Below are 16,652 nucleotides of genomic sequence, written 5' to 3'. Positions count from 1 at the left end.
TGTCTCAATACAGTCAAGGTGTTACTCCACCACAGCTGAGAGGGAAGAAGGGTTTGCGTCACGTAAATGTGGTCATCTGCCCACATCGACGAGGGTCTGCATGCAACCTGACATTTATTACCAAGCAGTCTGTTTGCGATCCGACCATATGTGCCGACAAACGTGTAACACATGTATACAGACACCGAGCCCCAATCCCATTTCCAAGATTTACCCCTACCCCTTGATTTCGAGTGCTCCCTTGCCCCTCAGAACAGAGTTACAAGGGGTAGTGGTTGAAATCTCCCCCTATGACATAGAACAACCCTTCAGGACCCCGTAAGTCATCAGTCGATCGACGGTCAACATGGTGTTCAAGTTACGACCGGATATTTCCAGTATGGCATCGTCAGCTGTGATGGTTTCTCTTGTGATACTGCGGCAATGCTGGTATTGTCATAATACCATTTGCCATTTATCTGATGGAGATAGAAAAGTATGTGTGCTTGCAATTCATTCACTACTTCATGCTATTAACTAAGTGATCGAATAAAAAAGAAAACTGCTTCATTACTGGCTGTTCTTGATAGGCTTATCAAGCGGTACCAACTGCCTTAACTTCGCTGCTGGACTTCGAGCATCCAACATCTTGTTATTACATATTTCATACACTGTGGCTCGCTGTGAGTTGGGAGTGGAGGAATGAACTGTGAACTACACTTTTAGTTCAGTGAGGGACCTTTATTGTCATTCCTCATCTCTCTCTCTCTCTCCCCTCAATTCCTTTCTCTCATTAACTAGCATTTGAAATTTTGGCTTGGTAAACCAACTCCCTAGAAAAATATCCGGGCCACTTTACCTTGCCAAATGTTTGACTTTCTTCCCTTCATTTCTCTCAGAAACTTCTGGCAATTGGGGATTGGCTTGTTTTAGCTTTCGGCCTGAGAGTGGCTGCCTATATGAACCAATATTGTTTTTTGGGATGGGAAAACCAAGTAGATGATCTTAAAGCAGCCTCAAATCTGCTCAGAGCTGCATTCGTTCAGTGTTGGATGGTAGTAATAGGTATGGAAAATTGCTGAAGCTATTAATCTATTTAGATTTCTTTAACACAGATGTAGAGCTGGAGGAAGGCAGTTGTACAAGTGGTGGAGATGCAATCTGCCGCAGGGAATCCTTCACGTTTCTTGACCAGAGCAGGCTGGTTTAAATGTGTGTGTGGCAGGTCATCAGATGAGAGCTGACAGATGCGGCAGGAGACATGTGGACCTAAAAGGCAAATCATTCAGCACCAAGACGCTGAAAGAGGAGGGAAATCAATAGACATAAACAGTATGTGTGAGAGCAAAAGAGAGACGGGAAAAGACAATGGCACAGACGGAAGGACAAGATTCAAACATAAGAAGTGACTGTATTTCAGTATGTTAGTTGTGAGCGTGCTGAGAATCAGAGATTTGCAGATGGAGAAGATGCATGTCTCAAGACTACGCACTGATTGACAGAGAAAGAAAGAAAATTGGCAAAGGGGAAAAAATAATCAAACCCTGACGGAAGTAATCGGAGAAACATGCATTGAGTATTAAAGCCGAGCATGACTGACAGTTCCCACAACAACTGCCTTCATTACAGTGCGGTTTATGAACCCTGATCATGTTCAGGGAGCCTGCAACCTGCCATCAGGTTAATTGTTAGTCGATTTCTTCCAGCATTTGGTCTGCAATAGGTGCCGCCCCACTATCCATTCTGTGTGGCCTATAAAAGCCATTGGATGAGATCATATGTTTTCATTGTGATATCACAGGATGCGAGGGAATATGTTGTTCCCCAATGAGGTCTACTTGATCAGCATGTGAACGAGCTTTGCACACAGACTGTTGTTTCAATCTCAATCCGCTTCCACTGAGAAGCCATCCCACTACCAGCCGCTTCGAGGGAAAATCTGATCACTGCTTGAAATATGTTTATTGTTGAAACTCCAGTCCAGTCCTCCCTACAGGGAAGAAACAGGGAAGGAACAAGACAAAAGAAGTCCTTTTATTTCATTTTTTCTGTAAGAATTTCTCATTACACTTTCTTTGCTACAACCCCCAGTCCAATGAAGCATTATCCTACGTACAAACCGGTTTTCACAAAGTGTTGAATCTTGCCTCATCCTCGTTTGTGAGCAACTGAGCCTTTCAAAGACAAACCTTTCACAGTATCGCCTGTTACCGATTGATCTGTTTACCTGAGGAATGTCCCAACAGGTGTTTTGTTGAGCGTTCCACAACACGTTTGAAATGTGCTGCTGGTAACAAATTAAAAATGAACATATTTACAAAAATCAATTAACTTGCTGAAGTTAAACATTAAATGATTTTAATTATCACATTATGTTTTATCTAAGGTTTACAAAGCGTCACAACTATTTTCGGAATAATTGGGGTTGTATCTAATAGGCCTCCTTTACATGATTTAAATGTAAATTGAACGTACATTATAGAGACATTATAGGAACATCAAGTATCGGTTGGAATTTGCAATCAGTTTTCAAGTGGCAAAAATATTTAATGAATTCTTTGGAAGTGTGTATGGCGTCACAATGATGCAACACTGACGGCTATGAAACATGATGCAAGTAGTGGAGCTGCCATATCAAGACCATGTGCCTTGTAAAGAGCAATGAATGCTGACATCTCTCCATAGCTTTGATACAGATATCCTGACAATTCAATTATCACTAATTCATACGTATGTGTGGTCTCTTTCAAAGCTATCAGCAGACCCCTAGACCAGACCAGTCACTAGCCCAGCTAGAGTCTTTATCACCCTGTGGCGTGTAATAGGATCAGTCCAGCACAGCCAGCCAAGAGCACAGGGAATCACCCAGCATCAAGCAGGAAGTCTAGAGAGGCTTTGGCTTGTAGCCTGATACAAGGCTGTCCTTCAAAAAAGGTTTTCATGCATTTTATTAGCCTCACAGATGACCAGCGAGGACACAGAGCCAGGGGGAGCAATGAAAACAAATGCCTGTTTCCTGCTGGTAAAAATTAGATGACCAGTCCTCTCTGCTTCACAAACGCTGTTGGAGCTCTGTTTCTATTGTGACGTTGTCATTTCAGCACAGCGCCTCGCATTTATGAAGCAATAATGTTATCCTATAGAGCCAGACACACACAATGGCCTGCAGTCCCTGCTGGACACCAAATATGTTCCCTTAGCAGGATCCCACTTTGCCTGTCTACCTGCAGTGCTGCACAAGAACAGATGCATACATTAAAAATTCATTTTCCCAGTTGTGAATTTTAATTTAATCAGTTTTTTGCTTTTGTTTGAGCTTACTCTGTGTACAATGCCACTATCGTACAAACTGTTTTTTTTTTTCTTTTCACGCGGTTTTGATTGGAAGGGTTACGTAATGATCACAGTAGATTGTCTGACCTGACAACAAAGGAAGCGATTCCATCCACCACTTTCTCTGTTGTGACACTAAAATTGATGGCAATCAATGAAATAGATTTGTGTTGTCATTTCACGCTCTGCAAAACAGCATCAGAGAGTGCTCAACTGTCACTGCATTCTTATTTCTAAGAGTGCCAGCCTGCAAAATGTGAGGGCTCAACCATACAGTACATGCTGTATTGCATACACCAAGTCAACATAGTATGGTTGCATCATCACAGCATATACCAACATTTTTAGGCCCAATCAAAAAAAAAAATCCTCGAGAGCCTCTAGACTAGTATCTACACCTCAGGTTCCCAACTTAATAAAAGATTAGATAAGAACCAACAAAAGATCGCACACACACATGCACACACTGTGGTTATAGGCTACAAATAGACAACGGCATTTGAAATTTAGAGGATTTGTTAAGGTAAGGAAAATCCCCTTCACAGAGTGTACTGTCCTTCACATTTCTGACAAATGTCCTTTGGAACAGGACAACATAAGACTTTTAACATCCAAAACTCTCATTTAACTGAGTGATGTAAAATCAGAACTGTAGGCATTATTCAGAGTAAATAAACAGTCGAGAAGATTAGTCTTCTTAAGGAGTGTACCCTGGTGTTTTAAATGGAGGTGAGGTAATTACAGTTTAATAATGTCACTATATAACTGGGGAGAGACCTGGCTGGGGCAGGGCCTTTCTGTGCGGAGTTTGCATGTTCTCCCTGCGTCTGCGTGGGTTCTTCCTCCCACAATCCAAAGACGTGCAAAAAGTTAAGTTAATCGGTTACTCTAAATTGTCTGTAATTTCAGTGTTGACGTGAGTGTGAATGGTTGTTTGTCCCTATATGTCAGCCCTGTGATGAACTGGCGACTTATCCAGGGTGTACCCAGCCGCTCGCCCCAATGTCAGCTGGGATTGGCTCCAGCCCACCCCCCCACCCCCGTAACCCTGAAAAGGATAAGCGGTTACAGACGATGGATGGATGGATGGACTATATAATTGGTTTACAGACAAGGCTGACTGAAACTGTGACTGTTAATATATAGACTCACTAATGGATTCTGAGTAGCTGTTATGTGGCCTGGATTTTTATGGTTCCCTGTGAGTGTTTTTGGTTATAATCCATCCACTTAGTGAATGGAATGTAACCATATTCCACCCACTTCTATGCATGCCTTTTTTGTATTAAGGGTAGGCCATTTGGTGATTTTAGATCATGATTGAATTGAAGGCATCCACAATAAACTTTTAAGGCAAATCCTTTAGATCGCAGTGTTTAATGTCCTCTTACTTTTGTTTCCAAACTGACCACTGTGCTAAAAAACAAACCAAAAGAGTCCCATCAGCAACTCGATGTCTATGATAATTGGACGAATTACTACAACTACAACTTCTTGTAAAACATGCAACGTGAGTTATAGCTAGCAGCGTGGCGGATGAGGAGCTTCTCCACGAAATAACTATCTTGAATGCTATGCTGTGTTTTGATGGTGCAAGTGGAGAAATGCATGGGCTTAGTCAGATCCAGGGCTACAGGAAAATTGAGAGAAAAGATCTTTTCAGCATGAAACGAAGTGTGAAATGGATCAGGATGTCATCATTTCTCTCTTTTGGTTTGACCAATGTCACACTGTAGCTGTATTATAAGAAAATGAAGTCCTTGGATGAAATAGACTTCATCCCCTCAGTGTTGATATTCACTGTATATCTATTAGAGCCTGACCGATTTATTGGTTGGCCCATATAACTGGCCAATGTTGGCCCACATGTGCTGATATTAATTATTTTTCTGATTGAATATACAGCAGAAAAGACACATGGAGTTGATTATAATTATTAATTTCCCAGTGAAGTTTATTGTTTTCATTGCAGTTAAAATAAATGTAATTATGTATGTAAGAATATTGGGCAATATATTTTTATAGTAGTGTTTTCACTCCCCAACATCCGTATTGGCATCAGCCCCTAATCCAGTATCAGTCGGGCTCTAATATCCATTACCATGACACTTTTATAACATAACAGGAAGCTTCTAGCCTCGGCTTTACTCAATGTTTGACTAACCACCTCAATGTGTCTGCATCAGTAACTTCCTAATGCACATGCTCTCATCTTTCAAAGCCTGGGTAAGTCGCAGGACTCATCTGAAGAACGTACTCAATATACCTTTAATTTCTGCCTGAGTGAACGGGTCAATAAGACCCAGACAAGGGTTTGACATTCACATAATTATCAGCTCTGTCTGCCTTTCATACTGTGACATTAGACAAAGTATAAACTCTCACAGATTTAAGAAATTAGCAGTCAAGAGTCATTTCATTACCCAAGCTACGTGACGTTTTAATGCTGATCTCTGCTAATTGAAAGTTTTTCTCGTGTCTGCAAGTGTGTTCATTAGCACGTTCTGTACATGTTTCACATGCCTGGGAGTACAGCCATACAGGAGATGAGCATTGTGCCAGTTCTGTAGCAGACTATGCAGCATGACTGTGGCTGTGACTGGGGGTTATATATAGCCGTGTACCCAGTGGCAGGGGTTGCTATTAGGTACAGCTACCCAATAGCAGTTCCTGCTCACTAACACCCTTGGGATTTAACGACATGGCCAGGGGGTTATGCTTTACACTGGCTAAAACCCTCAATCTGACACCGACAGTCACAGTAGGAGGATGACTAGTTGGAGGCAGATCAACAACAGCTAAATACAGCGTAGAGTGAGAGGGAAGCAGTACGTTTTCCAATCTGCTGCTTCTGAGGGGAAGACATGTCCAGATGGAGCACCTTCCATCCTTCCCCCTCCTTACTAGTTTCATCCTCTTTTGTTTTGACATTTTCTTTTCCACCCAGTGAATCGCCAAATCTTGATTGCTATTTGACAGAGAGAAGAGAAATCATGGTCCTCCTCTTCAGTGACATCTCGACAGATAAAGAAAACCCCCTCGTGCAACATCCCCATGGCAGGGACAGGCAAGCAGTAGGGGATAAAACGGGAGAAATGCCATCTCCTCATCAAAGGATGCTCCAGATTCCTTCTGAGGTCTCACAGAGGCCTTGAGCGGCGTCCAGGCTCAGGCTAGATTGTGACACATTTGGGTGATGTGTTTTACCTTGGGGGCTGCTGGACTTTGCGCCGAGAAAGCCGCTCGGGCACACACAGCAACATCTGCAGTCCTCTGAGGATAGACTTGCTGTCTCTCTCTATCCGTATGACTGATATCAGCTATACGTGTTGAGCAAGTAGCTGGCTCTTCTTATTAGTTTCCTACAGGGACAATGCCTAAGAAGTTGTTTATATCTGCCTGTTCTAATCAGGAAATACGTCTTGTGTATCTGACTTGCAGCGGCAACTTGATTGCCGAGTTTTTCATGATATGTGACCTGCTGCTGCTTTGATAATTAAAAAAAGTCAATAAAACGCATGACTCAAATGCAAACACATGCATCACATACCACCTGTGTAGGCTGAAGTGTCTGAAAAGACAGCCCTGCTGTATGCTAAAAAGCTTTCAAGCCAAGAGGAGGAGTTAGCCATCATAGCTTAGCTGCATGTTCACAAAGGCTGTTGAAAGGCTTTTAGAATCCAATAAATGCCAGAAGGGCAAAATCACTGATGTCTGGGCGATACAATCAATACGGCAATATGCCAAGCGATGCCGTTTTCATGAAACAATGGATCAGGAATTTAACATATCTATTTACAGGACTCCAGGGTGCCAACTAGGCACAAGGGTCAACTAAACATTTTCATTGGTCGAGATTTAGGTTTTTTTCTTTTTAAAATTGAGATTATCGCAATTTCTTGTTGCATGTGATTTTAAAAAAACATCCAGTTCCGCCTTTTTTACTGTTTAGTTAAAATGAATTTTTGGTGCACCTCAATAAAAAAAGTTGAAACATTGTGTAAAACATTAGTCTGGCACCCTGATTTAAAGGTGCAATATGTAAAAAAAAAAAATGGATACCTGTTGAATTCATACTGTCAACTAATAGGGGCAGCATATCACAAGAGTAAGTGCTAACAGCTGCTAACTGTATTCTGTTCAATGGCTGTACTGTAGTTACTGTTAGCAAGTTAGCTCAATTAGCCGTGCAGCTAGCCAGACTACCGAAGGAGTGTTGGTGTTTACATCGCTTGCACAGGAGCTTTGGACCGAGGTTTTCAGGCATCAGGGACATCTTTGACAAAACTGTTTTGTCTTCACATTCTGTTGATAATTTTGGTTAATTTTTTAACTAAAATTCTTACATGCTGCACCTTTAAATGTCTCTTTTTTTGTATACTAACGTGTTTGAAAGAAAATTGAAAGAAACAAACTTAAACTGCGGCTGTTTTGCTCTGAACGCAACGTCTGCAATCTGTTGGGCGTCACATAATCACCTGAAATGTTACTGTGAAGAATAACATTATCGGAGGATTGACTGATCCCTGTCTCTCAAACAAGATGTGTTCATTTAATGACATCCACACCAGATGAAGGCCCCTTGCAAGTCAAAGTGGCAGAAGGCATGCAACTCAATGGATGCGCATAAACAACACATCAAATGACCCTATTGACCGGCTGCACATAATGGCGTGCTGGGGGGTAAAATCTTGATTTGGCCTGGCGTTAGTGTTCCTGTATATGTGTTTGAGTGCACTGTGCTCTTACATAATTAGCCGTCTGTCTAAAACTTGATTTGTTTGGGTTAATTTATGTGTAATTATCCTCCTGAAGCAGATGTGAAATGTGCTTGACTGATCTCCCACTGCAATCGCATTGCATGAACATCACCTGGTAAATTTCACCGCGGTGGAATCAAAGTATAAGTTTAGTGCAACATTTTTACATCACATGGGTGATTTTAGTCCAGCACACCACTTTGCAATGTCACTTCCATCTGTGGTCTCATCCCTCCCTCCCTCCCTCCCTCTCTCTGGCTTCTCCTCCATGTGACTGTTCTGCCACAGTGACAGCAACCATTCTGTCTGTCGGCCAGACAAGCCAGCGCGCTTCCTATAGTTGACTGCTGAGTGGTCCTGCGGGCGAGTATCACTCACGTCTAAACAAAAATGTTTTGGGTTTTTAGGAAGGAATAAAGAGCGGAGACAGCAATCCTGTTTGAAAGAAACATACAGAACAGTCACTTAAGCCAGGGAGCTGAGGTGACCTTCTCAGATTTCATTTTTAGTTGCTCTTTTTTTTTTTCCTCCCTCCTTCCCAGAACAAGTGAGTAATTAGAGCAGAAACATTTCCCCACACACCCAGGCTGTCTGAGTGCAGGGCTGCTTTTATGTCTGTCAGGCAGGCTCCCACTGAAAAACTGCTGTTACTGCAAACACCACCGCCGTCATTTTTACAGTACGGCAGCTTATGGTGCCAGCAACATCCGAAGACCCAGCGCTTGTCATGCGTGCACTAATATTATCCAGGTTGTCGTGTTGCAAGTGAGTCAGATTATTGTGAGTGTCATCTCAGAGGATGCGGTCACCACGTATTAGTGATGATGTGAAGCCCTCTTAGCGTATATCTTTCCCCTCAGAGAGCAGGGAGTCATTTCCAAACATGAGCACAGTAAGGCTTGTAAGTGGCATGGATCCCTGAAGAACCCCAGATCTTTAAGATACAAGAGGCTGCATGTATGTGGTGCGTTCAGGGCACCTATTCAGTGACCTGCCTTTGGTCAACGCCTACCTTTCATTTTCATATCTTTAATCACTCCACTCTGTCTGCCTAAAGTGACAGATGCAGAACAACTAACAAACACGAGCTTGTATGAGTAGTCACCTCTCTTCTCCTGACTTTCCTACTTTTTTTTTCCTATACCGAGAAATTAACCCATCCTTTCCAGGCGCACACACCCCCTGACCTAAATTAAAAGAGGGAACTGTAAGCCTAACAGTAAAAACACTATACAAATAGACGTTGTGGATGCGGATTAAGTGTGGAAAGACGCATGACCGCAGTGCTCTTGTGATAGTAAATGTGCGTAAATGTGTTTCTTTTGTCACCTTTTCGCCATCGACTGACTTTATCCATCCTTTTGCTTTACCGCCATGCTCGTAGTAAATGCATTCGACAGTGTGCCACAGAAAAAGTGATGCAGAACAGAGGTCGAGCACAGACAGAGCTACAAAAAAAATTAAAAATGTAGTATAACGTCCTCAAAGTTCGGACTAAATGCGAGCCGGAACACTTATCCGCTCCCGCGCGTCTGTCATCCACACACACAACGCCCATCCTCAGGAAATTAGAAAGAGAGACACAAGATGAAGAAAAGCAGTTTCCCCCTCTCTTTTTGCCCTTACCGTCGAAGACCTTGAAAGGACGACGGCCACGACATCCTGGATTTCTTCAGCCCGGGTCGGTGCCCCGTGTCCACTGCGTAAGTCCGGTCCATGTTCCTCGGGTTGAGGTATCTCTCGGTGTCCGAAAAGCCTCTTTGTCTCACTCGGTCGTTCTTGCGCACTACCAGCGCGTGGTGGAGCGGAGAGAGCGCTGCTTGGTTTTGCTGCCTCCACAGATGTTTGGGCGCCTTCGCACTCACGCCGGTTCCGCCGCCACCGCCGGTGACCAAGGACGCCGTCCCCACTTTCCCGCAGGCAGGGTCCATCCTCCTCGCCAAGTTGGGCTTAAAAATATCTCTTTAGCAAAGATTAACACTTTGGGAGCATTCAAATAGAATAGAGTGGAGGAGGGTTTGATAACACTGCGAGTTCAGGTGTTTATAGAATTATTTACAAAAAAAAAAAAATCTTTTTTTTTTCTTTTTAAGGGCAGAATTATAACCCTCGATGTAATTGAGACAACTTTTTAGTCACTCTGGGCTGCTTCACGTCCAGTTTGTTTTTGGGTTCAACTCCATCAACTTTATCCTCGCTGCCCTGCAGAAACACACAAATGAATCCATTTACGCATCACGAGAGAAATGTCGATAACTGAGGTCTGGAGATGGGGGGTGGGGGGAGTGCCCCCGAGTGAGGCTACGGGGAGAAACTCTCAGTTGCTCTCCAAATGTTGCCCGCTCTCTCCACACACGCCCATCTCAGCAAGGTGCTGCAGCAGAGGCAGTGTGAGATGTCCAGTCCAGAACAGGACGGTCCACACGGGCGTTTCTCTCCACAATATCATGCAAAACTTCTGCGAACCCCCCGCGGTTGTACTTCATTGGACGTGCAGGCGTGCGTAAAGAAAACCATCCGTCCACGACACTTCCTCCCTTCGCCTGCAGGACCAAGCGGCGACGGGATATAGGGAACAGGATAATACATTAAACATGAGGGGACCCACCCAAAGCACCTCCCCTGTGAGTGACAAGCAGGAGGTGGGAGTGGGCAGAGAGCCAGGTTGCACTGAACCAGTAGTCCAGATTCATCACCAAAATATCATCTTTTTGTGGGATAAAATCCACCAAATTAGGAATTTCTTTATGACAGCAGGCATTGAACGCACCACAGGTGAAAAAAAAGCTTACCCTCATAGTAATTAATAACACTGTGGGTTATTACAGGGTGTGTGTGTGTGTCCCTGTGATGTCCACGGGGTACAGAGCAGTGCAAACATGCAGCCACCTTGTTAAATCTCTCCTCCTCTGCTCTGTTAGTCATCATTTCAAGGGAAACGAGACTTTCAGGCAAGGCCCGCTTTCTTTCTTTCTTTCTCTCTTTCTTTCTCTCTTTCCCTCTCTCTGCACTACCCTTGCAGCAGTGTGGGGAATGCAATCTCTCCTGCTCCAACAGCAGAAGAGTAATCTTGTCTGAAACAAGGCGACTTAAAGCAGAAGTGGCAGGTAAGTGCAGTAGTGGTGGGAGAGCACACGGAGGAGAGATAATAGGAGCAGAGCAGCACATGCATGCACACACGAGCAGCTCAGGTGTCGGGGCCACCTAGTCCATGCAGGGTCACACATGCTGAGAGCTGAACCGACACTTCATTTATTTTCTGTTTTTTGGGGGTTTTTTTTAAACTGTGTCATGGTGGAGATTGCATCCCAGCACGCTGTGGGAGTCACCTTTGTTGGTCACTTGGATTCAATCATTAAACATCTGTTGAAATCTATATCTGCTAGGAGAAAATATAACATGAGCTCTTCAAGACTCACAGTCAGCATGGTGAATATACTGTATTATTGATATTGTTTCATATAATTTATCAGAATTTTCAGCTTATAGAGAATAAAACGGTTGTTTTGGGATGAGACAATGACCGAGATAACTCTTAGTGAAGCCGGTAATTATTGATCCCACCCGACTGTATCTGCGCCAGTACTGACCGTATTTAACAGAGCAGGTTATCAGCCAAAATTGAGTAGTAGTTTCTTGGTCTCAACACAATTTTATAAACCTTAAAACTGCACAAAGCTAGGAGAAAAACCTTGGTGTTTAACCGTCTCTACTTACATCTAAAAAGAAAGTTGCAGTCTCACCTTTCATTAAACATAGAAGAAGAAACCCAGTCAGTTCCACACAATGGGCTGCACAGATTGTTAAAAAAGATAAAACAGCACTGCTATTGGATTAGTATACGTGTCAAGCAATACACTGAATGAAGTTGAACAAGTTGGATCTGTGCATGTGTATCTATGATCTCTGGTGTGTGGTGTTTGTGTGTGTGTTTGGAGAAATGAAGAAGAAGAAAGAAAAACAGTTAATTCCCAATTAATCTCTGGCATAATGCATATGACTCCTGGGAGGACACTGATATCTTGTTTTGATCCAGCATTTCCAATATCCAATACAACTAGTACCTCCACATAGGAGGTTGTATTTTTACCTATGTCCGTTTGTTTGTTGGTTGGTTTGTCAGCAGGATAACACAAAAATTACAGAACAGATTTCCACGAAATTTGGATGGGGGATGGGTCTCGGCCCAGAATAGACCCCATTAACTTTTGGTGCGGATCCGATTCAGAAATTTGTTCCCACTTTCTTCAAAATCAAGAGACAGGGCGCTGTTTGACATTTTACTTAATTTCTCAGGGAATAAAAAAAAAATCAGGCGTATTAGATGACTGGTTTCTACGAGCGGATCCTAGATCTGGCGGGCTCAAATTATGGTTAAGCAGTTATGGGTGGTTTAAAATTTAGAGTGATACAGGGCCATGAAATCTGATATTGGATTAAAGGGTACTTTTGGCGGAGGTATGCAATATGCTGAGTGCCATTCTAGTTAATATGGTACAGCCTTTGAAGGTATACATTCATATCTACACATTAATAGCATAATGAACATCTGTTGGTTCGCGTTTCTGTCAGTATTTGTTGATGTCTTGGCGTCTAATTAACAAAGTCACAGTCTTTGTACTAAAAGACATTGATGTACTTTCATGTTACAGGAAAAATTCTCTAGTATGTTATTTATAGTACAGTACAGTCGGAAATCAGGCTGCGTTGGGACTCTACTTGACAAGCACAATAAAAATCACGTCAAACTGGCTTTGCTATAGATTAAAGCTGTCATGCTGTACAGTAGATGGTAGATGATAAGTGTTGTGCAAAGACAAACACTGGTGATGTTTAATGGGCAAATCATCATTTTGCATTCGCATTTTTAGTGCATCTAATGAAAATTAATTAATTAATTAATCCTGCAGACAGTCTCATTTAGAAGTTAATGACACTTAATTCAGTCAAAAAGTTGCAGTTGGAGCATTTAGTGCCGTACGTCTTCCATCCTCAGTGCTTCACAACTGTGTATTTCTTCCTCACCGCTGTGCTGAATTATACATGAATAGAGCTGGAAGCAAAGTTAAGATGTATGGGCTTTATTAAAATTCTCCCCATCAACCGTTTTTCTCCAGTCCCATTTTTTTTCAAATTAAATTGTGCATACTTAGCAGCTTCTGTTATGAAAGCAGTCAAATTTGCTTGATGTGGTGTTAACATAGTGAATGGTTTAACTGGGAGAAAGGGCGAAGTTATGATCGACCTGTACAATAAAAACGAAAAGGCATATACTAGTCGATATAACACAACAAAACACTTTGAGTTCACATCAGAGTTGGTTCTTTTGGTGCTGCAGGCAATAGTTTTGAAAAATAAGACAGGCAAACTTTAGACTTTGAAGTTTTTCCTCCAAGAAAAGGTAGTGACATAATTGAAAAATAGACAATACAACCATCTGAAGCAGCGGGAGATGGTGATGGGCCTGTCCTGCCCTTTTCCTCCCTCAAATAATCACACAACCTCCCTTCAAATCACCCAGTCTTTATCCAGACAATGTGACATGATTTTCAAAGCGTGGTCAGTCGAACACACTTGGGAAGCGTTTGCCCTTTTCTTGAAGTTCCCATAAAAAGTTTGCTGACAATTACTCAGAGAGAATGGGCTGCCTCTACGTCTAATGTAGACTTTTTGGCATTATCAAAATGACTGTGGGTAAATTATTCAGCATCGACTGTGCTTCTCCATCATGGGTGGCAGTTTTTGTCGCTCATATAGTAGAAAATGTTGTGAACAATGTAGAAATGTGACAAGCCAAGCTACGGACAAAAAAATACTGCATTTCTGGACTTGTTCTTGATACTTAAGCAAGAAATACTGAAGCTGAGGAAAAACTATTTCAGCAAGGTTGTGCATCAGAGCTGCCATGGAAATTGCTCTGCCCGCCTGAAAATGTCATTTAGAGCTAAAAGACACCAGCTTTTCTTGTCTCCTCCCTATAAAGAAGTCCAGAAGTCAATAACACTTTCTTCTTGTTTAAAGTCTGTCCACAAGTCTGCTGAAAACATTCTCAAATTAAAGCTGTTTTAACAAGCTCAGGCCTTATTAATACGCAGTACCTCGCTACTCATTCCTCTATTGTTTATGCGCTCTGTGAGACTCTGCAGGCCCCATCATCCTTGGCAAAGAGAGACACAGAGAGAGGAGGACAAGAAAGGAACAATTAGAGGGAAAGAATAGTAAGCTGGTGTATTTTTCTGTCTCATCTGGCATATGACAAGCCATTGAGCAGTGTTATACAGGTAGCATGATGCTGATGAGTCAGATAGAAGGTCTTTTGAAGCATGTCACCACAGTAAAAGACAAATCAATGGAGCGTTGCTTCCTCTTTGATTGACGAGTTAACTCTGTCATCCGTCTCCGAGTGCAACGCTAACCCAGGGCAATGGGATTTCAGACTGACAGATAAGTTGGACCGCTGAATGTATATATGCCTTTTCCAACTGCGTGGATGTATTTTTGGACCGGTAATATCATGGATAACCATTCGTAATACAGAATGTTGTTTGGTGTGTTTGTCCGCCGCCTGCCCCCAGAGAATAAAGCTGGTTGGAGACTCGATGTCTGTCTCTGCCAAGCCTCATTTCATCTTAACCACTCTGATACATTCTCCAGCATTCTCCGGACAGGGTGTGATTCTCTCTCGATTGTTGTTTGGTGATGTTTTCCAAGCGTGAGAGAGACTGTGAGTGGTCACTAAAAGTATTTCTGAACACCTCTAACACGTGTATGTGCTACAGAGAAAACTGAATATTCTTCATAACGTCTCAGGTCAGCAGCCTGTACGATTTGTGACACAACATGCCAAACAGAAGTGAAGATGATCAGAGTCAAAAACAAACCCTGATGCATAAGACTGCTGTGTCGATTTATCCAAACCAAAACAGAAAGCTGCATGTCGTCACTGTAATTTTCCAAGAGGTGGCTTTTATCTTGTTTATCATGATTCAAATGTTGATTTACATTCCCTGTTGTGAGATTAGTAAGTGAGCGCGGTGACGAAAATAAATCTATTAGGCCCAGTTATTTGATGAGTCACACTCCTTAGAGCATGTAGCCAGTCTGGGATCCTTTAAACACCAGCGGTTTGCATGTTATTCAAGCATACTTTGTATTCCTGACAATGGATTTCATACCTCAGACAGCCACTTTTTTTTGAGAGTTGAAGGTTGCGTGGGAAAGGTTATCCATCACAGCTAACATTCTGTCACCGACGTATGTATTTTCGGTTTTTATGTCACTTTATGAAGTGAAGGTTTGGTCCTGCGGCAGCTGTAACTAAGGACTGATTTGAAAGCTGTCTTGGAGCTGTTATTTCAGTACGCTCAGACGTCAGCAAAGTCAGATTTTACTGTTGATTTAGCATTAATGTACATGTTAATGTTGTAATCTGCGCTTTAGCTGCCACAACAACACGAGCCATGTTTGCTTATTGTTTGTCTTCAGACAGATTATGGGGTCATTTTCACAAAAATAGACTAATAGATTAACTTAGATCTAAGTAATAGTCAGAATTCAAACACAAACATCTAGTTTGACTGTCTTAAAGAAGCAAATATAACATTTGCAGCCGGTGGCCAGGCAAAGTCTCAGCTCAACATTGGTGAACTTTGATCTGGTTGCAGCCACAACCAGCCACAACCCCTTAAACGGACTAAAAACTGGCAAACTGCGTTGCTTGTGCCTCATATCTGATGATTTTCATCCGACTGCATACGCGTACTTGTGACCGTTCAATAAAACTGGGCTGTCTACGCAGTAGAAAGACAAATATTTATTAATTTTGGTGCCAGAGAAACGGGCCATGGTATTCCCTTTTGCTCTGTAGATGCGGGCATACAAAAATGCAGTACTAGCACGAGATACAAAACGGTTAAACCACTCAACCACCCTCAAAATGTCTCTCTTATGGAAGAAATCAGCTTCAAGGATGTTGCAAGCACGTAAATTACACATGTTTAAAAAATGCATTTCAGCCTTTGTGCCCAGTGTCAGTTAGTTAGCAAGTGATGTGTCCTCATTCGCTTCAAACAGATTCTATATTGATCCACCAAACCACTCTGCTCTACTCGCACCCTTCTCTAATTACCCAGTCACCGACAGACATTTGTGAAAAGACAAACATACAAATCAACACCGTCCTACCTGCTGGTGTCAGCTGAGGTGATGGCGATGAGGGGAGGGGTGCGTAGTGGCAGTGTTGTGGGCCGTGGCGGAACTGTGATGGTGTCCGACTCCGGCTTGCGATCACAGTAGTACTGTTCTGCCTGTCTAAAGGCCAAAGGGGGCAGTTGGACGGTACGGCAAGACAGCCTCCGCACCAGGAAGGGCTCCATGCAGGTGACCGGACCCGGCTCCGGGGAGTCTGATGAATCATCAGACACCTGGAATGAGGAGGAAAGAAGGTTGGGTGAATCCAATGAAAACATAGACCAGAATCAGAATGAGAAAGCGTAAAGAGATTCTTCACAGGGATTTAACAGAAGGAAAAGACTGAAATGATGAGAAAGGGACTTCAAGCACTGGATATAGACTTATTAG

General features: G+C 42.7%; 1 protein-coding gene across 1 annotated transcript in view; it reads right to left on the bottom strand.

The window, feature by feature from the left end:
- Positions 1–16,447, bottom strand: part of pde4d (phosphodiesterase 4D, cAMP-specific) — a 147,148-nt gene extending 130,701 nt beyond the window's left edge. Inside the window, exon 1 of the mRNA XM_073466957.1 lies at positions 16,257–16,447. Coding sequence (XP_073323058.1) covers positions 16,257–16,447 — 191 coding nt within the window. The remainder of the gene's footprint in view (positions 1–16,256) is intronic.
- Positions 16,448–16,652: the final 205 nt, after the last annotated feature.

Source organism: Pagrus major, chromosome 5, assembly GCF_040436345.1.
Source record: "Pagrus major chromosome 5, Pma_NU_1.0".
Taxonomy (NCBI): Eukaryota; Metazoa; Chordata; class Actinopteri; order Spariformes; family Sparidae; genus Pagrus; species Pagrus major.
Note: the sequence above shows the minus strand (reverse complement) of the source record. Positions and strands in the feature narration are given on the sequence as shown.